Here is a 27,989-nt window from a genome sequence, read left to right as displayed (position 1 = left end):
TTAAAATAATTTCTGAGAACTAATACCACCAAAATCAGAAATTTGCAAGACTCTTTCAAGAAGCTGAAAGATCAGACAAGCAAATTGCCATCAATGCACCACATATTTAAGAATTGCATATTCTGTAAGCCATTTCATACTTCACTGTGTCCGATCTTAAGAACTTTGGAACAGGAAAGAATTGTGAATTCAATTCATTGTTGAATTCACAATATTCACTATCTATGCACTCTCACAGAGAAGAAAAGAATAATGTGTTTACATAACAACATAGAGCTCAGAGAATTCAGGGGTTTGAGGTAGTCTGTGAGTTCCTGTCTGCATTAAGTTTTACTGCTCCCATGGTGCTTACTTGAAATTGTCAGAAGGCACTTTACATCTGGGCAGCCCCAAAATTAAGATTTTCCCTTTTTCACACAGTTCACTCAAATTCATGCCCTTTACTTAAACCAATAAGCAGCCAGGACCTCTCCCAGCTGAAAACCAACCAGTTCAATTCCCAGAAGGCAGAAAGTTAGGCAATACATTCTCAGGGAAGATGGAGACTGGTTTTATGATTAGCCTCCTGTAATTGATAACTACATATTCCCTTTACATTGTATTTGCTCTCTTGCTAAGTCAAATATTACTTATTTATATGTAGAGAGTATCATTGATGCTTAAGAGCTAATTACAAGCAGACAAGCTATTCTCTCGTACTCCAGGATGCTGGAGACCTCTCTCATGACAATACATACCTGCTTGAGCAGTTCAGGTTTCTCTCTAAGCTCACTGACATAGCCCACGACAGCATTTTCTTCTTCACAAATCCTGACTGAGCAGACGCATCCTTTAATTTCTCCATGATTTTCTCCCATACTCTGGGAACTCCCATGTGAGATGTTGGTTGCACTTCTTTCAGTGTGTTGATCAAACTGCCCTGTTAAAATCGTTAAATCATTTCAAAACATTGCAGAAGGTCCACATCACTGAAGAGGAGGCTTGGTGATATAGTCTGCATTCTGCCTCCATTTCCCCCCGAAAATTGCTTACACTTCTTCCACAGTAGAGCCACATTTGTCTGCCTAAAATAGAAGCTTATTGATCTAGACTACAAATTTTACACACACATTCAGAATATTGTGAGCATAAGCTAGCTGTTTAATCAGGAAAAATACTGGAACTGACTTCTTCTCAAGCTCTGCTGTATCAGTTATGAATTTTATGTGGGAACAGGCAAGGGACCAGTTCCAGGCACACTCCTAACTGCAGATAGAGACTCTTTCTATGCAGTTTTACCACAGAAGTAAATGGAGTTTAGAGCACTAGACCATAAGTCTAACGGATTTAATTGTTCTGTAGTTCCTAAAATAAGGACTCTTGATCTTCATCTTCTGTGCCTCTTCTAAGATCACATTTCCTCCTTCAGATGTTTTCCTAGATTGAAAAGTGCAATCTTAATCAGGTGCAGTGCAAGGCAGATACCTTCAGAGCATCTGGCTCAGCAAAGTAAACTTGTTCTCCCCATTTGATTCCAGTCCACAGGTCATATATTTGTGCAGCTATGTGGCTGAGTGGAAGATAACTGACTATGGATTCCTGTTGGACCTCTGCGGGTTGCATATCTCCTGCTCTGCTGCAATGTGCTGACGTCCAAGTTATCTATTTAAATAAAAAATATAACACATTTTTTTTTCCCCTTTTAACACAAACTAAGGATCTTCAAGATACGCTAATACAACTATGAAGAATCTGCTCACAGAACTCATTGAAGACATTGCAATCTTTGACAACACACCAGGTTGTTATTCCTCTGGTGCCACTCAGTCAAAAGCAACATGAACTCATCTAATAGCAACAAAGGTTTGCACATAACAGAAGTAAATGTGCTTGACTGGCTTATGAACACTACCAACTCCCCACACCCCAGTACCACAGTTAGGAAGGCAGCCACGGCCTCAATGGACAAGGAGAAAAAGTGATCAGCCTTCTGCAGCTTTCCTCCTGTGCACATTTCCTGTCACACTGCCACTTCTCACTAGCATGTATCTAAATGCCTACCTGATAAATAACAATCTTTACTCAGTGATCAACGAGCTCACAGGATAGTTAAGTAACTGCAACAAGCTAATTGCCTTGTACTTGTCATAACATGGCTAAACACAAACAAGGATGATAGCAGCAGCAATCTGCTCCTTCAGAAATTCACTGCAATCGTTCATAAGGGGCCTCCCCCACACATACAAGCAGAAGCACACGTGTGAATAGTGGTAAAGATTTCCTGCTTGACTTCTTAGTGAAACTGTATAGTGTTCCCCCCTTTTCTTTCTGATTCTGCTTATTTTATTTAAGAAGATGCAGTTGAAGGATGCAACATATACACATTTGTTATCAGAATGTCATGCATTCAAGACCCGCACATATGCGTGGATGTGAGGAAAAGAACATATGTCCATGACAGAAAGAAGGAAACAGCTTTCTTATTAAATTTCTAATTAATCTAAACTAACTAGGCCGGGATGCTCAAAGGAAATTATTTCAACTTGGTAGGGAAAAAAGTACATATCACATGCAATACTCGCTATCACAGTATATCCTTTTCTTCAAAACAAATGTGAAGGTTATCTTGACAGTATGTTTTGCCTAAGAAAATCGAGATTCTCAAGAAAAGCTTTTAGTGAGCAGCATGCTGTCAGGACAGGCCACTTCAAATTTAGGCAGCAGCATTGGTCGAGCAGCTATCAGAGACTTAAACAAAGTAGGCAGACTGGAATGTCCTTGAAACGTGTCTGTACAGATTGCTCATCCTCTTTATCCTCCAAAGCCTCACAGCACGCAGGCACGCTCATAGCAGATCCGCACGAGTGCCTGTGACCAACTCAGCGTTGGTTTTTACAGATGGACGGTGGCACACTTCTTTTGACTAAAGAAGGCAGCAGCAGTTACAGGCAAGGCATGTTTTCCACTGTTGGTCAACATAAAAATAGCCTGTTTGTGATCATCAGCCAGGAATAGTTTGGCAGCTAACGTGGAAGTGACACCAGACTCTTTTGAGACAGAAGAACATAGAATTTGCAATGGCAGGTCAGTCTTTTCGTCTATCAAGTCCACTGTGATCTCCTTCAAGATATTTCTGTGCTGATTACATACATGTGAGTGAATTGCTCACTACCTGTAATGCTTCTGCATTCTTTTAAGAGAAGTGACAGCGAATAACAAGATGTGGATTCATAATAAACTACACTCAAACCTGTGAAGTGTTACTTAGAATGGAGTTTCATTTTTCACCATGCTTATACATTATCAAAACCAACTAACTGCATTTTCAATGTTGCTTTGTAATTCACTGTCTGTGTTGCAAAACTAGACCCTTGAAAGTCTTCTGCTACGTAGCAGTCTTTTCAAAACACAAGAACATATATTATCCTCATACTTTTTGTGCTGTTTTTTGTGCTCAAGGGTAAGTCTGAAGTACATACATTGTCATGACTCAGCATAGCTCCTTTTGGCTTCCCAGTTGTTCCTGATGTATATATTAGCACACAGCATTGATTTGGCTTTTGGGAGTTAATAATGTCATCTAAAGTAGCGTCAGATATGTCATCTCCCAGCTTCAGAAACTCTTCCATCTAGAACATGCAACAGAAAATACAGGACATCATAAGACTCCTTGCAAGTCAAAAACATGAAGTTACTGAATCTGTCTAAAAAAAAAAAAAAAAAAAAAAAGAAAAAGGCAGAAAAGTTCAATGTCTTTCTCTGAACACAATTCCATGGCAAGTTTCCCCAGAAGCTGCCTGTGTTAAGAACTCAATAAGAATACTGTATAACTTTATGTGCAAGCTGCACACAGACTATCTGAAATTATGCTGCTATGAGTCTCTTCATCATCTCCAAAAAAAATTGTATTACTATTCCCTCATCCAAGATGCATACTATGTAGAAGTCATAGAGAATACAATTATGTTACTATCCCACACCTAGAATGATAATGACTTTTCCAAAGGAATCTGGGTCTACATTTTTAGAAGTACACTTACAATATTCCACTTATAATTCCCTGTCCATTACATAAATATATTTGGTAAAAGAATGAAAGCTTCTGGGCAAAAGCATCACCTAGATGTATGAATGCTTACCCAAAATCCCTGCTGTTTAACAGCAAACAGAACATACGATGCTGATCACAGCTTCTATTCAAATTTGCTTCAGTCTGGAATGAACTAAACCTTTCACAATGTTGGATTTTTGTGCAGCACAAAGTGGTCTGAGAAGCATGATGAGCTTTATCCTCTACACTTCATTAGTTGTTTCATTGGTTGTTCTAGGACAAATCTACCATGTGTACCTAATATCCTGCTAGTTACACTGTTGATCTTAGTGCTAACTGAAAACTAGCGTGTAATAAAAATTAAGGAAGTCAGTAACAAAAGGTCAGTTCCCCATCGAGATCAGGTGATTCAAACAGTGCTACAGAACTATGTTATCCAAGAGCAAGATAGAGCAGTATCTCCATTCTTCACGATTTCTTAGAGGCCACATCTAGGATCATGAAGTTGTACAGGGGATGATGTGAAGGACAGCAGAGGTCAAAACCTCCCCCTCTGCCTGAGGGGGAGTTCATTCTTTCTTTCAAACCTCTCCTTGCTGTTGTCAATGTGCTACTAAGGTTGCAGTAACTTGCCTCTGTGGCACCTAGACTTCCTCTTCTTGGGTAGAAATGCTGTCCTAGCATGCTGCTAACCACCAGTCCCAAATTTTATACTTTCTTCTACCAAATCAGCTATCTGGGAAGAGAGTAAGTACAAAGCACAGCTCCACAGCAAGTAAAGGACTCATCACACATTATCTCTTCCCACAGAATACTCTGTTTATTTAACTAGCTTCTGGAAAGTTTGGTGTTGTCAAGGGTGTAATTGTTTCTACGTGACTTAACAATTGCTCCTACTTTCCTGACCTTACTGTCTTGTCATACCAGAATGCGTTAATCACTGTATATCTGTTGCCTAGGCTTTGTTTATGGAACAGTACCTGCAACAGTGAGTGCTCCTGTTTCAGACTACGAAAGGTACAAACAGCCACAAACGCTACTGACCATGTCTGCCTTCTGGAAACACATGCTAATTAGAGAACTAGAACTCCGTCCTTACTGCAGCAATTGCTCATTACATCTCAGCTGTCAAATGGCAGTCCCTTTTATCATATGCCATGTGTTTTAAAGTACCTTAGATCAAAGATGATAAATAATCATTTCTGCCTTTGGAAATTTGATCTCCAGTTTCTCCTTTGCACAATATAAACTATGGCAACTGTCAGACTTCCTCACAGCTACCCCTCTCTGCGGACAAAATAGTTCCAACACACCTGAACAGGGTTGATTTCAAATGTATCTTTCAGTAACAGAACGAACCATGCGTTAATTCTCTCTTCCAAAAATCTCAAGCATTGATGTTTCAGCAAGTGCTGTTCCAGAATTATCTGCCAGCCCTTACTCCTTTCACTAGGAAATATAAGCAGCAATATCTTCTTCCACTTTTCTTGTAATAGATGTAGAAGTATTCCATATCGATATGTACAGTGTTGTAACATTGTGGATTATAAACAGCATGCTATGGGTGAAATAATGTAAGTAGTTTGATGCTGTTACGACATTTTTCAGACTGGATTCTGATAATCTGTAGTGCACTTAAAAAGGGGACTTCTGTATTCTTATATAACTGTTTTCAATTACATTTTTAAAACATACTAAAAATATTTTTATAAAAATATTTTCTGCTTAGGGTAAAAGCTTCTACTACTCAATTTTCTGATCCTGAATTTGTCCTCTTTACTGCTTTATTCTTGCCATGTGATATGAAGATTCTGCATTTGCTAAGAAAATGTGCCCTTCTTTATGTAGCCTGTAGTTCATTCGTTCACATGTTGCCTGACACCAGAAGTTTGGTGCAAATGAGATGTAAATATCATCTGTAAAAGTACAGGCATTATCATGTTCTTGCATCCAGTGCAACTACCCACAATTCAGATTTGATTAGAGCTGGCAGACAACTTTTTTTAAATGGTAAGAACTCACTTTCTCACCTGAGAAGCCTACAGGTGTTCTGTTAATCAAAACTGAAAAACAAACAACAACAAACAAACCAACATTAACACAAAAGACAGCTAAGCAAGGTAGATCTCACTTTAAATGTCAAGCAAACATCAAGTTACATGTAAGCTAAACAGAACACACTCGTGAAGCTTCTGAATATATTTGCTGGAAGACAGCAATGCATTCTGAATGGCAGACATTCCACAGATCAAAGATAGTAGAAATTCATCAACTAATTAATACCTTAAGAATAATAAGGTATTATTATTCCAGCATTCACATACCGTATACAAATTTGGATGTCTCTCCAAAACTGAATCCTTGTATAGCACAACAGCTTTCAAGTGTGGCAAACGATTCCAGATCTGTTAGATTTTAAAAAGTAATTATTATAATTTGTTATTCATATCTTGTGTTTTTCCCCACTGAAGTACTGCCAAAACAGTAATTGGGTTGACAGAAGAAACCTCCCACTTCCCTACTCCGCCAAGTATTTCCCCCTAATTCATAACCATTTCATTTAAAAAAAGATGCTAAAATACACAGACTGCTCTAGAAAGACTGTTCTCAGCCAGAAGATTTAACTATTAACTAATTACACCAAAATGTCTCTTCAGCACGCTCTCTTACTGCATCAAGAGTACATATCAAGGCACAGGCAAGGTCAAGCTGAAAGTTGACCATTGCTGCTGTGGTTACCCGTGCCAGACACCAGACTTCTGAACTTATTCTACCATTAAAGGTTCCATGATACAGGTAGCAAATATGGGATTTGGGAACAATATAGCATCAAGAAGGATGGAAAATATGGCTTATAAGTAACTGCTCAGCCTCCTCATACCTGCATTATCTTGTCCAATTGTTTCCGATTTTCCACAACCATGATGTTGGTTTTGCTGTCATAAGCAATGTAGTGGCAGGCCTCTGGAGAATTGGTTGTATATATTCCTGTGACAATTCCTCTGGGTCCAGAATTTGTATATATATATATATTTATACATATATTGAAACATTTAGATTTATATGCACACACACATAGATGTATTTAATATGCAGAAAGCAATTAACAAGATATCAGATGAAAGCTGAGAGGGGTATAAAGATGTGGAAGTGCACATTATCACAGATGTCATGCTTGTTTCAAGTTTTCAGATATACAGGAACAATATATGCAAAATAAATGCCTGAACTCAATTCAGTAGAAGATGCTGTAGGCTGTGTTTTTGCCTGATTAAGGCTACAGTGGAGTTAGCTCAGAAAGTGGTTAAAAAACACTTGTCCTCTTTCTGTTCAAGCTGCATGCAATTATCAGTCTGAATTTCACTGTCACAGGAATAAACTGAGAGGTAAAATCTAAATTGTATTAAAATATATCAGGACATAAGGAATTAGGATAGCGAGTATTTCATCTGTCACTTTGCTCACTTGAAGTTACTCTGCAATATTTGCATTGTAGACAAACATCACAAAATAGGGAGTCTTATCTGTTTCCCACATTCTAGTGACAAAAGACTGTGCAGCTGTCACAGGTTTCATTCATGAGTGTCTAACTAATGCAGATAACATTGAGAGCTATGAGACTCCAGCAGGTTGCTGAACATGCTCATCAGCTGCAGCACAACCTCCAGGATGTGGCACCAAGTGCTAATTTCCCAAATTCCTAAACCTAGCAAAACAGAAACCTTGACATTCCTACACAAAAGCAAAGTAAATAACCCTACCCAGCAAACACGGCTCCAACAGCTGAGATGAACCACTCTGGAGAATTAAATCCAAGGATTGCTACACTGTGGAATCTCTCAAGACCAAGCTTAAAGATAATATGCATAAGGTTATATGATATAGGCATGTTGAAGAGAAACATATAGCACAAGAAATGAGAACACATACAAACGATGGAAAGTTGTATTATTCCAGCATTGACAAGACACGTCCACCCCCAGCTCTATGCCAATATCCGTGGCAAAAATGGAACCTGTCAGTAACAAACATTATCTAAACTTTCCACCATCCCTCCTGCCTGCTTAAGTTCTGCTGCTGAGACAGGCCTGAAAAACAGACCTTTCCAACGTGGACAGAAACACCACGAGAGCTAGCCTTAGCCTCTGCTCAGAGTGGTTTTGAATTGCTTTTCATCTTGACAAAGTGTTTTTTTTTTTTCCAACTATCTTTCTCTTAACCTTAAAGCCCTATGCTGAGCGTTGTACCTACACTTGAGTGAAACAGCAGTTTTACACTTGCAATGGTAGCAATGTTATTATTGCGAAGACCGAAACCATTTGTATCTTTATTATTTCAATAAAGAACGTGTCTGCCAATCCCCAGTTAATAGAGGGCAAAAAAGAAAAAAGAAACCTCTGAAATTTGTTTTTTTAAGGAGACAAAGAGAAAAGGGAATTGGTTTTGCTCTCTGTACCTACTTTCAAGAAGCTCTTGGCTGCTTTCCTCGAAAAGCAATAATACTCTGAAAAAGTTATCTTCTCCCACTTTCCATTCTTTCTGCTGGCCAAAGCATTAAGAGATCCATACTTTTCGAGGCTCTCCTTGAACATCTGATGAACTGTTATAGGAGTCTGCGGACATGAGTTATCTATTCTCAGTCTGACTCTGCCATCAGCAAAGGAAGTCCACAAAGACTCTGGAAAGGAAAGCATTGTGAGGGTACATTACTGAAAAGTACTGCAGCAACAGTGGGTCACCCCCCCACTACAGACTCCTACAAGCACTGCTTGCAGGCTCTTGTTCATCACCGGTGAAAATGCACAGCTAACGGAAGTTACTGTGCTGAAAAAGTGCTTTGTAGCTGAGAATTTGCTCCCACAAATAGTGCTATTGTGCTCTTTGTTTCTGTTGTAACTTCCTATTTATTTCCATGGGAATGTTACTTTTGGAGTAACCTACATATAGATATTCATCTCCACTTACCACCACCTTGCCCTATTTCATATTTTTCCTCCTTCTCTTGTCTCCCTCATTCTAATTATCTTCTCAGTCATTTCTCTTTTTTAATCCTGCTCCTGCTTCTTTGGCAGGACAGGACTCAAGCAGGGAGCACCACCTTATGTCACTTGGCTTTCACGGATGTGCCGAGGACTGTAGCAGTCCCTGGCATTCACAGCTAATGACTGCCTCAAAGAGTTTGGCTTGCAACTTTGCTGCTGCAAACCCAGCAGGAAGCAGACTTAATACAAATACAATTCTAAGAGAATTTAGGAGCTAGTTAGCTGGCAAAATTCAGGTGAATTCTTAAAAAGACGACCAAACAAACCAAACAAAAAACCCACAAAACCCACACAATTCTCCTGAAAAATAGCTGCTAGTTCCCATTCTTCAGAAAGAAACAGTACAAGAACATTCTTCCCCTTAGATTTACTTTCAAATTAAGAAATATTTTTCAACATAAGCATTAAAAACATTCTACAAAGAAATGGAATAAAAAAAGAAAATCAGACAAAATAGCTCAGCTTTGTAAGAAGTAAACATAACAAAATACGACTTCTTGAAATTTCTGATTGTCTTAGCTTCAGTTGACACAGAATTGTTTTCCCCAGAGTGTCTGATATGATGCTATGTTTTGGTTCTAGGAGAAAAACAATGTTGATAACACAGTGGTGGTGTCGACAGTTGCTGCTAAGTGGTGCTGCACAGGGCCATGCCTATTCACAGAGAAGGGCCCAAGGAGCCGAGAGGGAACAGAATTAGGACAGCTGACTCAAACTAGCCACAGGGATATTCTCTACTGTATGATATCATGCAGAAGGAGTTTTGAAGGGGGTGGGAGTTCATCTCACTTTCTTCCACTGCTTGGGGGTAGCTGGGCATCGGTCAGGGGGTGGTGAGCAACTGCTTGTGCATCACTTGTTATACACATTATATATATATATATATATATATATATATAAAAAACATATATTGTATATACATTATATATGTCCATCATATCTGGATTTGCTTTAGGACACACCTGCAGCCTCCCTCAAGTTAGGCCTATCTGCATAGATAATCAGAGGCATATGAAGTACTGTAAGCTCATAAATCACTTGGAAAATTTCTTTGCAGCAAAAAAGAGGTCTTGTAACTTGACTATAGAAAATCAGATTCTTAATCAACTGAACAAGGTATAACTACTAAGGAAAATAGCAGAGCCAGCGTAATTTGCTGTGACAATTCTATGAAACTGCTCCAAAAATTTCACTGCCTTCGTGCTATATCTCAGCATGTGGACATCATTTTGAAAAAAAAAAAAAAAAAAACAAAAACCGGTTGATTTACCTTTCTAATCCCCTCCCAGACAAGAGGATACAAGCCCTGATGCAGAAAGTGAAAGGAGTTATCAAAGCTGTGATTGTATCAATCTGAGATTATTGTTCCTGATTGACACACAGCCTTGTGTTTATTCTGTTTGTCAGGAAATTAATAGTGACAGCAATAAACAGAAATCTTAAGGCTTAATCTCAATTTGCCTTCATTTTCTCATGTATGAATTGCATATAACAATTTTAAAATAGAGGTGTGGAGCCTTACTCAATATTGTCATGTGTATTAAGGTCAGTGAATAAAAGGCTCCATAAATCCAGGTATTTCAGAAAACAAACAGTAATAGAAGATCCTAAGTAATGGACAAAGAGACTTCCACAGTGTAAACCAGTGGCACCCACCGAACATTTTATAAGTGGAGAGGGCAAAGCAGGTATTTCTGCACTTAACCCCAGTTCTGGTATGAAGAGGATGAAACAAGCCCATCAGGGAAGGAAGCTATTGCTAATATAAATGCTTATTTTCCCACACTGTCACAAAGCCTGGTTAAAAAACTCTGTCTGATGTTCTGGCTTCTAAATCAACAAAGATGGGAGGGATCACAGGTGTGGGTGTGCAAAGATGGGTGAGTGCTCTGTTGAAAACAAAAATCGCACCACAAAGAGCTAAATTACAACATTCTAGTCAGCATATTATTTTAATAAAATTATAAAAAAGCACTTTTCGGTGTCTCTCCAAGTGAACCAAAAACATTAGTATTATTCCTCAAATAACATTACAGAAGTTGTATAATGACAGTGTTTTCACTGCAGGCATTTGGTAGACAATGTATTCATATTGAGACTAAGAACAGAATTAGTGTCACAGACTCAGCAAGGCACCTTAGTAACAGACTATATACAGCTATGGAATATCAATTTTTACATTCAATATCTGTACTCACATGAACTCATGGGTAAAACTTAAATCTAAAGATAGTTGTTAAGTCTTGATAAAAAGCAAAAAAAAAAAAAAAAAACCTTAAGAATTCTCTCCTACAGATTTTGTAAAAACAGCAGAAAATGAACAACATGCTCTGTTGTCAGTATGCAAAGGGACATTAAGTGGAGGCTCAGTCTTTTCAGAAAGAGCCTGGGAAAGAATGCCTGGCTAAACACTGAATGAACTGATTATATACTTTGGGAAAAGCAAAATAGGTGTCCTGCCACACCAGCAGCTGAAAGCTAAACTGCAATGTCCAAGCTGGAAATGAACTCACCATCTGAAACCTAAGAGGAAATTAGAATAAGGATCTTTTAAATAAACTATGAGCACTGACACATAATACACTTGTAGATTTAGAGAGCATAATGAAAAAAACCCACAACAGAAGCAAGCGATCAGAGCAGACTATTTATTCCTTTCCTACTCCTTTCAGTAACTCCTACCTGCACTATACTTTGTACTCTCAAATGATTCTTTGTTCACTAATATTCAACCTTGGCTTATTTCCTCAGTAACTCACTTAGAGATGGTGAAAAAGTATTTGCTTAAAAAAAAAAAACAAAAAACAAAACACATTTTATTAGATAAAATAAAATTAAAAAGCAACACAGATTTTAATCAGGCACTCAATCTTGAATCACTGAGCCCCTTCTCAGAAATATGGTCCCTCTTTTGAGTGGTGCTGTGTGGAGCCAGCACCAATGATCTTTATGGGTCCCTTCCAATTTGGGATATTCTAAGTCCCATCCACTCCTGTCCCTGCAGCATAGAATCACAGAATCACAGAACTACTCAGTTGGAAAAAAACTTAAAGATCAAGTCCAACCACAACCTAACCATATTGCCCTTAGTAATTTGACTTCAGCTCAAATTGATAGGCCATAGATATGCCCTGAAAAGTAGAAACTATGATTTAATTTCTGCTTGAAACTCATTCAGTTTTTAACTCACACAACATTGTTTTGATTACATGCCACTTCCTGAAAAACATCACCCTGCTCTAATGACTGGTAGAGGCATTCAGCTCTCTGCTGGAGGCATTTTTTTTTTAATAGGCAGTCATCATCCCAGATTCCACAGCTGTGATGCCATTACATTCTGCTGACAATACAAACACATCATTCCTCCTCTTACCTTTCTTGTTTTTTGTTGGTTTTTTTTTTTTTTTTTTTTTTCCTTTCAGCATGTCTCCAGCCCTGAAAGCTAAACTTCTTTTCAGTGATAACTGGAGATGAGTGTTTACAAACAGGTTGGAATCAAAAAACCTGGCATCTGCACCAAACTTCTCTCATGTCAATGAATAGATTGAACTAAGAGGTACAGAACTTCCTATGAGTCAGAATACATACAGAGTGATTTTTTTTTTTCCAAAAGCAAACCAACATCTTTTCCTGCTGCTTGCCTAACCACAGTTAGGGTAGGAAGATGGAATTCTGCTATATTGTCCATTTTTCATGATAAACCTGTAGCTTTAAACTCTCTCTAAAAAAATTTTTTTTTACATTGAATAAAATAGCTGGACTGCTTTTAACTTAGAAAAAACAAACAAGCCATATTAGTGTTCTAGTTCACAGATGCTTTCACCTTTCCCAGTGGATGAAAAGGGAATATTTTTCAGTCAAAAGAAAATATATTGCACTGCAGATCTACCACAGTGGATCAGAGATATAAAATACCCTTCAAAAATGCTTCTGCAAAGTGACATGGAGGGAGTGGTGCAGCAGAACAAACAACTGGTTATAAAATAAGCTTCATAACAACAATAATGCTCTTAAAACTAATTACAAAGCACCAAAATGGAGGTGTGTGGAGGGTGTAATCAGGAGAAGTATCACTACTGAGACATTGCCCAGGCATAGAGAGATAGAAAGTTCAAAATCAGTTAAGTGAGGGACAACATGCACATCAGAAAACAAAGGAAGACCCAAGGATATAATGAGCAGCTTACTGACAGGACTTGGAAAGGGATGATGTATTAGTACCTCCTTTGCCTCGGTCTTTACTGAAAGGCTTCCCAAGTTTCTGTGCCTAGTGTCAGGTGAAAAGTTCTACCTACAATAGCAGAGAAAGATCAAAGTAGGAACCTCATATGTAAACTGGACATATACAGAAATGTCCGTGGCCCCAGATGCATTTCTTCACAATCAGAGATCAGGTCCCACATCATCCCAAGCCTATTCTCTATCACCTTTGAAAAAATACAGCAATCTGGTTGAGATTCCTAGTGACAGAAAAAAGGCAAATGTCACAATCATCTGCAAAACCAGAGAGAAAGAGTATTCAAGTAAATAGAGGGCAATCTGGCTCACCTCAGGAAAAACTATAGAACAAACCCTCCTAGAAATCGTTGTGGGGCATAAAATGGTGACTGAGACCAGCCAGAATGGATATACCAAAGCCAATTTAAGTCTGTCCAACCTAATTGACTTCCACTATGGTTGTGTAGATGGGAGGAAGAGAAAAGTGGCATGTCATTTGCTTTAACGAGGTCTTTAACCAGGCCTCCCATAGCAGTCAGACTTGGAGGGTTTGGACCCTCCAAACCCCATTGGGTTGAAGTTGGAATATCAGGTGAATGAAAAACTGGCAAGATGATTAGTCTCAGAGAACAAGAGAACAGTGGTCAACATTTCCAAGTCTAGCCAGCAGTCAATTAGAAGCGACATTCTTCAGGAGTTAGTCCTGGAAACACTGTTTTAATGACTGCATTGCTGTCTTGGACAATGGAATGCACCCTCACCAGCTTCAAAAATGACACCAAATATGGGGAATTGGTCAACATGCCAAAGGGTGAGGCTGCCTTTCTGATGGACTCAAGCAAACTGGAGCAATGGGCTGATGCAAGCCTCAAAGCTCAACAGTGATAAATGCTAAGTCAGCACACAGAATAAACACTCTGGTTCAGCAGAAAAATCCCTGTGGTTCCTGGTGGCAATCAAGCTGTATGAGAGTCAGTATTACACTCTTGAAAGGCTAATTCCTGGGCTGCATTAGCAAGATCACAGCCAGCAAATCTAAGGAAGCGATTATGTCCCCCTACTCAGTACTTGTGAGCTAACACCAGGGGTGGCATATAGCTTTGGATGTCCCAGAGCAATGGACTGTAACAAACTGACAGAAGCCCAGTGGAGGGACTCAGGTATTCAGAGTGCTTGAGCACAATACACAAGAGAAGCCTGAGAAGGAGTTGGGTGAATCTAACACAGATGGCAGGGGGTTTTTGAAAAGATACTCTTCTCAGAGGCACACAGCAGAGGGACAAGAGACAGCAGACAACAAGGAAAATTCTTACTAGAGGAAGAAAACTAATTTCACAATAGAGGTGGCTAAGATCAAGATCAGGAAGTGAGAGGATGCTGAATCTCCATCTTTAGACAATTTCAAAACTCAGCTGAACGAGGCAATGAGCCTACCTTTGAGTAAAAAGCTAGACTAACTTCTCTCCAGATGTCTTTTCCAATAAATTATCTTGCAATTTCATCAGTATATAGTCAGCACACGAGTTCTCATCTAATTTTACACTGACTTAAGGCCAATATAATGCTTCCTGCCCAGAACGACGCTATTCTGGATTCATATGCACACTATCAGGAAAACAAAAATATGGCCTGATTCCATAGAAATGAGCTTGTATAACCTGGTGGAAAAGAATAGAGAAAAAAATTCCAAAACAACCTGAGGTCTTCATTAGACAAACTTACATCTGAAGTCAGAGAACATAAAAAAAAAAAAAAAAAGACAGCTCACAACTAGAAAGCATCGCAATCTCCCTTCTATTTACATACACAACAGACCCACTTACAGCATGGGCACTGCTACATGTCACACATTTGACATTTAGTCCTCTCCATGCCAATCATTTGCATAGTTGTGAGGTGCTTCCAAGTAGAACACTGCTCCTCATTTAAATGGTAGCAGGTGGTGCCACCGATTCTCAAAGTCAAATAAAAGACAAAGACTAACTTCAATTGTAAGCTCCTGATGCATCAATTTAGAAACGTATGTAAGATAAAAAAAAGGAACTGCTTAATTAAAATGAATAGAGAGTGTCCTGTGATCACAAGAAAATTATGATGGAATAGCTTGACTGGCTTCCACCTTTAGCTGTTCACCCCACCTCTCTTACAGAGTCCATAGTAACCCACACAGGAGTGGCTGAACGGCACACACATTCCTTCCGGAGCACTGTGGTTTACAGACCAGCATATTACTGTAAACTCCTGCCAACAGGAACCTCTGGGAGACAAGCAGGGCAGATAGCTGGTGGCAGTAACCATTGTCCCAGATAAATGCTTTTAGAAAAATAGGTCAGAATCTTCACAAGCATGCAAATAAGTACTCTGTAGAATTACAGCCTCAGTAATAATCTACACATTCAATGTGTCTAATAACTCAATAAAACACTCTGAAACATCTGAAAATAAAAGGTAGTTGCCACCTTTACCCATAAAAATTTCAAAGTGCAGATGCCTACTAGTTCAATTGTTAAAAAAAAGAACAACAACAAAAACCCAAACACTCCGACTAAAAATTAAAAAAAATCCAACAAAAGAAAACAATTGTGAATCAAATATTGTATTTTTTGAAGACTACACACACATGAATACAAGTGTGTATGAATACACATGTAGATCTGCATACAATCTGCCACATAGATATCATTTCTTCAGGATCCAGTTGCAGTCGCTACTCCACTTGTCTCATAGTACAAATACAACTTGTTTGAACAAGCAAATTCAGATAGCAGTAGCTGCCTCACCAAGGCAACAGCAGCTCAGGGCTGCAAACTTTCCAAAGAAGCTGGCTACGTTCTGCCTTAAACTTCCCTTAGGCCACACAGAAACAGAACTCTTTTTACTTAATACTGCATTTGGTTTAAAGTTACAGTAGGATGTATTTGCTACAACACAGCGCAGGACTGATCAGAAGATAGATATTCCTCTGCAGCCCCCAGTTATTACACTCTATGCCAAACCCTTCATAGCTAAGAGCTGGTAAGCAGGCTGTCATACCAAAGCTAAGACCACAATGAGGGCAAATTTGATGGAGATCAAGCTACTTTCTACTTTTGTCTAATAATTGTCACAAATAGAGACAAAAACTAACTGAATTCATGCAAGTTTACAGAGAGCTCCTTGTCACCAACCTTGGAGGTGTTCAAGGAATGTTTGGATTTTGTGTTGAGGTTGCGTTGAGGGACATGGTTTAGTGAGCACTATTGGTGATAGGTGGATGGTTGGACTGGATGATCTTGTAGGTCTTTTCCAACCTTGGTGACTCTGTGATTCTGTGACATTTTTTCACTTGCCCTGATTCACCTGAGTTTATTCTCTGGTTGCATCCTCTTATCCCAGCTCTGAAAAACTGTCAGTGTGTTCACTAGCATAGATATGAAGATTCCAACTAAAAATTCTACAAAAGAATTCAATTTCCAAAGATCCCCTTTCACATCTTACCTGTTTGTTCCTGGTCTTCAGAATCAGCCAACAAATCTCTGCAGACAGGCTGTCCATCAGCCATTCTTCTGAAAGAAGAGAGAACTTTTAAAAATGTAACTCCAGGAGTACTAATAAGATCCACTGCAATCCACATACAGTATAGGCAAGGGGAAAAAAAAACAAAAACAAAAACACACATCAGGAAAATAGTAAGAAATACAAACAGGAAAATCAATATACAGCTCAGATGAACAAAGAACATTTTGTTTCTCTTTTGCATGCTCTACAATCAGGTTAGACAGGGAAAAACCTTCAGTCAGTAAGGATGACATTTGTATTTTATTGAGAGGGTGCTAGATTCCACATCATGGAACACACAAGATGGAGACAGTAGATGTGACTCTCAGAAGCCATCATCTGTGTGAGTATAAAGAATGGATGATCAATCCTAACCTTGACCATGTTACCTGCATATTTATATTACATTTTTTATCAATTATCACTGTTGATATCTGTGAAGGCATGAGATTAGGGTTTGGTGGTCTTTCCTTGTTTTCTTTTTAAAACTAGGAAAAGAATGAGATTCAGTTCATAATAACAACAACATATTTCTCAAAAACTGCATCAAAGCAACTGATTATTGCATGGATTAAATTAACATTCTTTGGTTTAAGTTTAAATAAAATTTTAAACAGATAATATAATTCAAAGTTTGTAAAGTAACATACTGCAAAGTATAGAAGCAAAAAATCTAAATAACAAAGGAGCATGTAAAAGTGCATAAAGTAATGAACAACAGAATATTAAAAACCATACTGTTATTGATGAATTATCTGATGCATTAAAATAATATGACCCAGTGAAATGTATATGTTCTCAACATCTATATTTAATAGTTAATAGCCATAGCTGACACTAATAGTCTGAATATCTGGAAAGAACTTGTCCTTCAGTGAAGGCTTCAGCATGCAGACTTTGATCTTACTTCATTTAATAAAACAAGGGGTGGGAATCAGCAGCCTTCAGAGGCTGAGAACAACTTTGGATCACCACTTCCTTCCTCAGAACAATGGCAGAGTCCTTAACGAGGCTCAAGTTCTTCTCCTCTGTAACACGGTAAGTTCACGCAGAAGAAAAATCCAAACAATGCCCTTCCCAGCTGTCAAAAAAAAAGTAACAAACAACTTCCAAAGTAGTTTTTAAACACAGCACAGTCAAATAGCAAGCAGTGGGACCAAGCACTGTCACACATTATTTTGTATCTTGCATTAACAACTCCATTTTATAGAATATGCATTTGTGGCACAATCCAAGAATTTATTACTAGTTGTTATTCACAATGAAATCATACTTTAAGAAAGCCTCATCCAAACCAGGCTCCTACAGAAGAACACAGCTGTTTTTGCAGTTCTTCACTCATCAGAAGTGGCAGTCCCTGCTCAGCTCTTCCTCGCTGCAGATTGCTGTCTCAGAGCAGAGGCACAGGTTGCAAAAACAGCTGATGGAAAATAAGGCATCATCACTTGCTTGCCTATGAGGATGTTTCTCCTCTTGTTAATGGCATAATGGGGCAAAACATGAAAGAGCTTGTTCAATAAACAGAGATTTAGGCTCTGGAAATAGTCACTGGCTGGGTGGAGGCAGATGTTGATGAGAAACAGAGTAATTTAAATATAGAGGGGGATTAGACTGTATTTGAAAAGGTAAATCTGTTTGACGTGTGGGAGAATGGTGGCTTAAAGAAGTGTAACACACAGAGCAACAGTCCAGGAAGGTAAATTTGATGATAAAAATAAATAAAAGCATCTAAAATCACTTAAAAGTATGTCTGTCAACTTGAAGCACTTAACCCTCAAACTTGTTCCCATTTGAAAGAAAAATGGCATTTTGCAAGCAGAAACCTAGTGCAAACTAAACTATTTTTTGAATACTTTTCAATCCTTACTTTTTTAGTAAATTAGGACAAATACAGTCTTAGTTAAAAGATAACTGAATGGTATTTTTGCCTATAATGGCAAAAAAGAACTCAGAAGAAAATGGATATGATTGGTTGTTTAATAGAATAACCTTCTGTGAGACTACTTGTAACTTGAAATAATCATAAGTAACCATTTCTCCCAAAGGAAAATCCCTTATAGTTTTATTCCCACCCAGATAAGCTCTAAGATACCGGTTTGGTTTATAATTTGCTCCCTAAACATCAGCAGTGTAATGTGAAAAAATCAACCAGCAAGCTTGAACTTCTGGACTCAGCCTGGTAGCATTTTAACATGCAAATGTAATCCAAGGAGCTCTACACATCAAACACCTTCAGAAGCACCCAAGTTTGTAACACTCTGCAAAGCAGTTGTTACCTGCCTCAGCCAACTAAGCAGTTTGAGACTTTTTGCTCTCAAAGTGCAAAATTCTCTTTTATCAACAATTTATTACTCAGAACATCACTATTATACAGAACCATCACTCCAGAGTGAAAGAATACAGTTCTTAATATCATTTGATACTTCAACTTTTTCTGTGGTGTTAACCTTTTTAAAAAATTAATTACAGACTCTATAAAGATTACGTTATGTGGCATTCTTGGAGTAAAACTGAAACAACAGTGTGGGACTGCTTGAATCGCAAGCATGTTAAGTATACTGCTGCAAGGAGAAAACGTGCTGCAGAACTATGTTTGGTGCTGTAACAATTGAACAGATCAATATGATGGGAAAAGGTGTTTCACCAGAGGAGTAATGACAAAAGGATTGGCACAATAGAAAGGCACTATCACGGAAGGGAAGAACACTGCTCACCTGTATCAGAAGATTCTATGTTCACAGGGGAAAGCTCCACCAAGGAGGGATCTCCAGGAAGAGATCCTTCCCCAGTGGCAGTCAGCCCTTAAATGAGGTCTAAGAGAGGTGCGGCCAGGCTCCACTCCTGGTCACACAGCTGCACTGCCTTCACCTGTGCTCCCAGAGCTGACCGGGTTCTTTCCACGGGTGCTCAATCAGTGGGTCAGGCCAGGACTCAACAGTTCCCATACAGGTGCTAAGATGCCCTATCGCAACCAAAGTGCTTTTGAAATCTGGACTTTGTTAAGGCTGGCACCCTACATACATCATGTAAGGCTATTAGTGTAGGCATAGCACATTCCCAAATACACCTACCTATCTAAAAGATTATTTTCTGTTTTGCTTGCTTAGGCAAACAAACAGAAGCATGATCCCAAAGCTAATACACAAAACCTCTGCAGGGCACACACAGGAGCTGATAGGTCACTTTGGCATGCCAGTTAGACCAAAATGAGTTCATGTTACACAGTGTTGACCAGCTAGAACTGATCAAAACATACTTTTGCACAACTCCATTAGCAAGAATGTTTTCTGAACAGTATTTCCTGACATAATATGGGATTTGGAGGTACCATTCTATAAAAGAAGATCCCATTTGTGGCCTCAAGTCAGTACTTTTGTTGCCTTAAGTCTTTCCCAATTAAAAATAAACCCTAGTTGAAGTACACAAATGAGGCTGAATTGGAAAACATGGACTTTTTGCCATGGCAGAACCTTTCTGCCTTTCTCAAGTCAGTGAGAATTTATTCCCCCTCAGCTTTTGTTACCTGATTTCCAGGACAACCTATCTGTATGCAATCCACCAGCTTGAGCCTATGCCAGAGCTACTTCTGGCAGTGTGTTTTGGGTCTGCATTTGCTTATTTCAAAGCACTTTCTAATGGGAGTCAGGCATTACTGGGCCATTTTAATTCAAGATGAAATCATTAAGTAATCACCTGGCAATTCTTTACTCAGCAAAAAAGCAGGCAGTCACATTGCCTATGGGTACTTCTGAAAACCTGAATGATCCTGGCACTTTGCTCAGAAACTTCAGCTACTAAACATCACCCAGATCCTGTTTCATGAGTAATCCTTTCCCAGTTTCTCTCGTGTCTTGCAAGTGCTGAGTCGAACATTTTAAAACAGAACTCTGGGGGGAGGAGGTAGGGGGGAGCGCAAGAAAATAAATTAAGACTCACACATCTGTCAGAGATTGAGACAAAGATGGTGAAATCACTCAAATTTAAATCAACATTACACAGTGCCAAAGCTTTGATAGCTCATCAGATAGACAGAAACCTGTAAGCAACACAAATAGCTAAGTAGGAATTTCTACATCTCCTGACTGAGATGCTATTAATTATTACCCCAGACATTTAGGAAATATTTCCTTGTGTTCTGCTGCATAAGGAAAAGGACAGTAGCAGCATGTAACATTAGTTCCTCCAATCCTAACTTCATATTACATGTAGAAGCCTTACCTTCTTAAGCAGCTAACCTTAAGCAGCTAAGAGGTCCTTGTGGTCCTTTTTGTCTATTATAACTGGTTTTATTTACCAGTTAATCCTCTTTTTTAATTGGGGCAATATTGTAATACTTTCCCAATCGTTCTATTTAAAATTTCCCTTTGTCCTTAAAGAACTGGTTAGATTTGGGTTCTAATTAGTTTCAGTGTCCTTATGAGACTTAAGAAGGGGGCCACAAATGAGTGCAAACATGCACCTACTCTTGCAAAAACATTCAGCTGATCTGACAATCAGTCTTCTCAGATTGCACCAGATAACAGTCTCTCAAGTTATTAATATAGCTTCTTCTCACACAAAGGTTTACTTAAAAGCAACACAAAAGTTTAATGAAGAACAAAGCACTAAAGAAAAAGATAATAGCTGAAAGGCATTTTGCTGTAAGCCACAGTTGGCACACACCTTTAGCAGATTTGTATTTGCAAAAAAACCCAAACCAAACAAAACCCAACTTGTATATTTTGATCTTTTGTTTTCCAGACAGCTGAGAAGTATGTGTGTGAAAGGAATTCCAGCAGTTAGGTCATGCTGAACTCATTACCTCCTCTCTCCCTCCTTTTTGAGGTCACACTGAATTTCAGCCTTACAAAAGCTCTTTCTAGCTCTGCCCATCTCGCTTGAATAGATATTCTTTGTCTGGTTCTCCTCACCTGAAATCCTGCTTCCAGCACCAAGAAAGAAACTTCACCCGACTTCAAACCACACCAGGTGGACAACGCTACTTAGAAAACAACAACTACACCCAGATTTCTTCAAGAAACGATGTATTTAAGGCAAGGAATTTGAATGCATGGAAAGCAGTCAGTGCTCTAGCCTCTGATTTTCTTTCCTTAGAATTTCAGGAACAATATACACACCAAGCACATTTTTAAATCAAATGTTCAATAACAAAGGCAAATTACCACCCAAACTTTATCCCTTCCATTTTTACAGGGAAGACTTATAGTCACAGCTGCAACAAGGATGTTTTTTTTCAGTCAATTCAGAGACACAATATGAATGGTAGCATGTGCAGAGCAGACAGTTCTGAACTTCTAGTCTTCAGTACTGCTCTATCCTTTGGAGACTCGTAAAGGAACGGCTCAGCAGCATGACTGTTCTTTTCTTCACTTTCAGAACTTTGCTATCTTCTGTTATTTGAGGAGGCCTGCAATCTCACATTAATAATTTAATTTGCTGGAGCACTAATAGCTGGCTAGTATTTTCAACTAGTATTCCACGTTTATGTTGAGCTCTGAGTAGCTGAGCCACAGGAATTAAATACACTTTTTGTAAGAATTGCTATGCACAAACTTCTGCTGAGCCTACTTCTGGGGCTAAGAGCCTCTGTGCTAGAAAATGAATACCATATAATTTGATATATGCAGATATGATATAAGCAACACAGTTCATAGTGAATTAAGTTATTAGGATTAACGCCAAACTAGGAGTCAACATAGAATAAAACCATTTAGAATTTTCATTACCATTTTATCTCATTCAAGGATAATTCTAATCTTGCATTAGACTGAGTCCCTATGAGGCATGTAAGGTCCTCATGGATCCACTGGGTAATAGAAGAGAAAGTGAAGTTCCAAAAAAAATCCAAAAATCAGTTTGTTAACATAAATAATTAAGCTACTTTACCCATTTTCATCTTGTAGATTTTTCTTAAGAGTCTCCCCACTGTTAGGCATGCTGACACACCCTCTGAGGCTGGTCACAAATATGCTGAAGAACTGTGCGGGTCAGGCATAAATAAGCAACTTGGACAAAAGAAGAAACCGATGGTAACTGGTTATTTGTTGGAAAAACAACACGTAATACAAGAGGAGGAGACTACAGCCACAAAAGCTGTTTCTTTCTGATTTTAACATGCTTGAAATGTCGCAGTGCTGCGAGCCGCTTACTGTTAAACTTTCCTTTTAATCCAGTTCTCTTTAATTATCCATGAGAAGAATTTTAATGAGTCTACAATGCTTTAAAATGCAAATGTTTTCTTTTGACAAGACTTTTAACAAATTCGTTTACACAAGTTGAAGCAATTCTTATTTTTATTACTATGATTTCCAGAAAAGAACACTCAACAAAGTTGTTTCCTTGAGGAAAACACAGATTAATTACATTAGGAAATTCCCTGAAGTCAGTTATACCTATGAAACCCGGTACAGCAACAGCCAGGCACCTCCTCCAGCATTACAACTACTAGCACTTCACTGCCTACACCAACACAGACCTGTTGAATACTGTAGGTGTTTCTACACATAACTCCAGTTTCTTCCCAGGATGCAGTAAGCCCAGTTTGGCTACTTTGGCTACTTTTCTGCAAGTAAATAAGACCCAGGGAATAGCTCAACCTTCCCACTGGGAGCAGCTTCCCTGGGATGGCTTCAGGCTGAGCCCACTGGTACCTCCCTACTCTACACCCACAGATATAGGGGATAACTTCAGCCAGGGGCTGCTCCTGGAAGACTGTGTTAATGACTACACTTCTGAAAGGAGGAGAGAGGGATGCAAGCTGTGCCATGCCACTTGCTCTCAGAGCCACAAAACACGCTCCAGAATGTTGCTTGGTGGTACAAAGCCACATTGATTAGGAAAATGTAAGACCAACAAACTTTATAGAAGCTTTATAGAAAGAATAGTATTTTATTCCAAAGTATCTTGCATCATGCACAAATGCTTAATTGTGCACAACACAATTTGATATTAATGTGTGTTACATAATACTGTTTAACAGAAAACTCTCATGACTGTGTCAAACTAAGTTTCCTGCAATTGTCAGCTACAAACAATCCTGTCATTTTAACTACAGAACATGAATGCTGTGCTGCAAGAAACTACAGCTAAGTTGTCTTTGCAGTCCTGGTACATTTCTAAGTACTCTTCAAGCTTCAAATTGTAAATCCTAGTAAATGATGCTAACTTGTACGGAATGATCTCACCTTCCAATGATTTTTACAAGCTGCAATTTATATGATGCTGTTAGCACAGCCACCTTTGTCTTTACTGCTGGCTTGCAACTTGCACAAGACTGCATCAAATTCACAGCCTGAACTTCTGCAGTGGAATGGGCCTCTTTTTCCAGGCTATAGGTGAGCTTTCTGAACAGGTAGGCTTACAAAACTATAAAGGAAATTAAGAGGTGAATAAGGCTCACCTACTGTTTATGTCCTTTACAATCATAGCTGGAATCTGCCAGGAATTAGGGACTGATATATGCACTGTCACTGCAACCCTACACTGTCACAAGATGCCAAACAGAAATATTGCAGATGCCAGAACAAAGCAGTGTTGTTACTACAGCCAGTAACTCAACCACAGTGCAGAGATCAGCTTCAGAGCGAGTGCACTGTATGGCACCCCATTCATGTCTGGAACAGGACATTTCAGGGTTAATGCACAGTACTGCTATGGCAACATGAACCTGTCCAGAGCTGCGCGCTCTCATTTTTCTCCCTTAAAGGCAGGAATATTTGCCTCACCACAAACTTAAAATGAATGGAGGAGTATACTAATTCTGGATGTTCTTTGCTGTTCATTCCAGTTAGTTTAAGCAGGTTGTTGACTCACGCAATGTAACTGTGTGATTCACACTTTTTTGATATCATGTAACTGGTAACAAACATCTTGGTGTAGATGTTTTTTGTTAGAGGCGTGATGTTAACCTGCCAGTCCTATTGTTATTTCATGCTGCCAGTGGGTGGAGTCTAAAAACAATCAAAAAAACTCCCTCAATAACCAACAGTGTCTATAATGCTTTACAGTTCCTACTGCCAAGGCTTTGTGACATTTACAAAAATGGCACCACTTCAAATCTTTCTTTCTTTATTTCAAATCAACCCTCCTAAAGCCTGACAGGTTTTCAGTTTGCTATTAATACCAACCCCTAGTTGGCTTTGTTACTGAATGGCTGATAACTACACTTACTGTCATTAGACATGGCCTTTACACAAAATATTTTCATATTAGAAATAAATAAACGTATATATATATATATCATAAAATTTAAAAAGGCCTCAAAATTTTTAGCTAAAACACTTAAATCAGCTCAGCAATTACCTTTAACTGCTAGCAGGTCTCAGAATTCTAAACCCAAGCATCTTTCTAAACATGACTTTTCCTATTCTTCCATTAAGTCTTAAACTGAGCCCCAAAACATACCAAAGATATGTATAAATTTTAGCTATTCACAAATGTAACCAGCTGTCATATATTCATATTTAAATAACTAAATTTTCCAATAGCCATATCTGTAAAAATATTTTCTCTAATTGGCCACGCCACAGCAACAAGAATTACATTCTGCTTTTCTGAACAATGCACTCTGCATTCTAAATAACTGTTCCACAGTTAGAAAAAAGAAATAGATCAATTAGTACAAAGCTTCTGGAGTCACAGCATCTATAACAAAAGCATCTGAGATTTGTTTTCAGCTACAGCTTGTAGTGATTAAGGAAGATAATTGTGAGAGAAAAAAAAAGTAGGCATCAACACACACAAGGAAGAGAGAGCTGATTGTGAGCACCTGGAGAGAACACCCTGTAAGGTCAAAACAAGTTTTGGCCTGAGGACAAGCATATCTATAAACAATTATACTGCTTCCTTCTGAGAAGTGCAGATTGGACCACAGATCACCTGCCATCTGATATTTTCCTACAAGTGTTCACTCATGCAGTTGTATCTGAGTCACATTTCCTATAGGCATAAACCACCTCAAGATACATAGCCTTTAATCAATCAAAGCAGTACTAAAGTAACAGCCCTTACTCTGTTGCATTACAGTTATTTAAAATTAATTACTGCAGGTTATGGTAACTTAATTAAAACTCAGCTCTGAAAAATCCTCTAAAGATGCTAGTCATTCACTGTATGCTACCCTAACAACATAATGCAAACACCATCATTTCAATCTTTTACTTTTCACCGAGAGGAAACACATTTTTCTTCTTTCTGGCTTCTGCACAGAATATCCTTTTCAACAACTCTATCTGTGCAAAGAACTCCAGCACCATGTAAGGTCCACTACATTAGACTGCTACTTTTCATATAATCTTTCTGAAGCATATTTTAACTAAGAATGATTGGTTAGAAGTGTTATTTAAAGGTTATTTTCTTGATGCATTTGTAGAAATCCTGATACCTGTTTCATCTTGGAAAAAAAATCCAGCTCAACAAGACAGAAAGTTTGTTATGATTCAGATTCCACCCTTGTGAGAGAGTACAGCAGCAAACTTTAGCAAAAACAGAAATTTAAGGTCTCAGGCTCCTGAGTTTTTACAGGTCCTTTTGGGAACCTGTTTACAAAAATCAGCAGTGCTCAAAGAAACTGAGCTTCAGTTAACAGACTGTATTCTTACCTGCATCACCAGGAGACAGGACGCTCTTTTCAGTAACAGTTTCACAGTTCAGAAGGCATGATTTATGACACGCAGCATGGCTAGAAAACAAAAGGATTGTATGAGTATTTAATACAGTAGAGATTGAAAAATAAAATGCATACTTGTTGAGGCCTATAAAGATAATAAATGCTGCAAAGGCCAGATGGGAGGCGTTGTTTTGACTAGTTTTGCGCTAGCAGTGAGAATATCCATGTCAAAAACCAAAGTTAAAGTCCTCTGGTGGTTAAACAAAACAGGCAGCAGGAGCCGATTGCTCCCCAGCTCCCAGTCCTGCCTTTTTGGAGAGAAGAGAGCTTCTGTGTTTTTTTTTTATTGCTGTGCACACCTGCATGCAAGCTAGTATTTTGTAAGTAAAAACTGACAATGAGATTTGTAGTATTACATGCAGCGGGAAGGAAAGTAGGGAAAGAGTAAGAGAGATCAGATATTCAACTGAAAAACAGGGACACAACTGCTAATTTGGAGCAACAGATTTGAGGAGGCAACCACACCAGGAGATGCACACCAGGTTAGCTGAGTAGAGAAAGGAACAACTGCTCCAATTGCTGAGAAACATGCCTGCATGCTTAGAGGCTGTACTACTTTTCTTACTGAGTATAGAGATAAGGATTCCCACTCCATTCCATAGCAGAGTACTGGAAAAGAGGATGCATTTGCTTTGCTTCAGAGGCATAACACTATCTTCAATTATCAAGATAAGCATTTAAGGCCAGGCTGGTTTGGCTCAGGGCAGCCTGGTCTGGTGGTCAGCAACCCTGCACATAGCAGGGGGTTGAAACTACATGATCATTGTGGTCCTTTTCAACCCAGGCCATTCTATGATTCTATGAAAGCAGCACAGGTAATACACTCTGTGTTCGCTCTGCCTCAAAACACCAACTCCTCCTACTTTGCTAATTCTCTCAATAAATAATGAGGTTAAAATACCAAACGGAAGCAAAATGAAAGAAAACAAATATTTGAAAGCAAAGATAAAGTAAAGGTAATCCAGTAGCTCACTCCAATTAAGAGAGAGAACACAAAACAAAGAGACTCATCCATGCTGCACTTCTGGGACAACACTCACTAACTACTGCTTCTAGCAGCAAACGGGCTGCTCAGAGCCCCTGTTACACCCACAGCGCACACACCACAGCGTCTCCTCACAGAACCGACGCATCACCTCATAACAAATTAATCAGCTTGAGTCTTCAGCCCCCCCCCACCATAGGCCCGCCCAACACGCAGCTCCACTCGGCCCGCCCCTTGTCACCTTCCCGCCCCCTGAGGCGCCGCCTGGCGCTCCGCTCCCCGCGGTGACGTCACGCGCACGGGTTCCAGACCGTTCCAGCGCCGTGACGTAGCGCGGCGTCATTCCAGAAGATTCGGCCGGCGCCGCTATAAAAGCCGCGGAAGAGGCGGAGCGCCGGCCATCGTTGAGGTCGCTGAGCGCGCTGCGGCGGTGAGGTGCGGGCAGCGGTGAGCGGCTGCGGCCTTTAGGCGCGCTGTAGGCGTTCCAGGCTTTGTAGGCGCGGCGCGTCC

At 39.1% G+C, this 27,989-nt stretch overlaps 1 protein-coding gene across 7 annotated transcripts in view; it reads right to left on the bottom strand.

Annotated features, from left to right (window-relative positions):
• Window positions 1–27,857, bottom strand: part of ACSBG1 (acyl-CoA synthetase bubblegum family member 1) — a 34,232-nt gene extending 6,375 nt beyond the window's left edge. Inside the window, exons 1-12 of one of the 7 annotated variants that reach the window (XM_085234011.1) lie at window positions 27,721–27,849; window positions 27,060–27,103; window positions 26,427–26,506; window positions 22,714–22,832; window positions 16,768–16,835; window positions 8,491–8,708; window positions 7,792–7,880; window positions 6,912–7,032; window positions 6,355–6,435; window positions 3,459–3,608; window positions 1,465–1,641; window positions 738–919 (exon numbers count right to left, since the gene is read on the bottom strand). In XM_085234011.1, the coding sequence (XP_085090137.1) occupies window positions 738–919; window positions 1,465–1,641; window positions 3,459–3,608; window positions 6,355–6,435; window positions 6,912–7,032; window positions 7,792–7,880; window positions 8,491–8,708; window positions 16,768–16,835; window positions 22,714–22,763 (1,136 nt within the window). In that variant the 5' untranslated portion in view covers window positions 22,764–22,832; window positions 26,427–26,506; window positions 27,060–27,103; window positions 27,721–27,849. Of the gene's footprint in view, window positions 1–737; window positions 920–1,464; window positions 1,642–3,458; window positions 3,609–6,354; window positions 6,436–6,911; window positions 7,033–7,791; window positions 7,881–8,490; window positions 8,709–16,767; window positions 16,836–22,713; window positions 22,833–26,426; window positions 26,507–27,059; window positions 27,104–27,534; window positions 27,672–27,720 lie in introns of those variants that run through there. The other 6 variants (XM_085234010.1, XM_085234013.1, XM_085234014.1 and 3 more) reach the window with 6 other exon arrangements.
• Between the last annotated feature and the right edge of the window lie 132 nt (window positions 27,858–27,989).

This window comes from Meleagris gallopavo, chromosome 12 (genome assembly GCF_905368555.1).
Source record: "Meleagris gallopavo chromosome 12, MGAL_WU_HG_1.1, whole genome shotgun sequence".
Taxonomy (NCBI): Eukaryota; Metazoa; Chordata; class Aves; order Galliformes; family Phasianidae; genus Meleagris; species Meleagris gallopavo.
The sequence above is the reverse complement of the archived record's forward strand: the minus strand, read 5'-3'. Positions and strand labels throughout refer to the sequence as shown.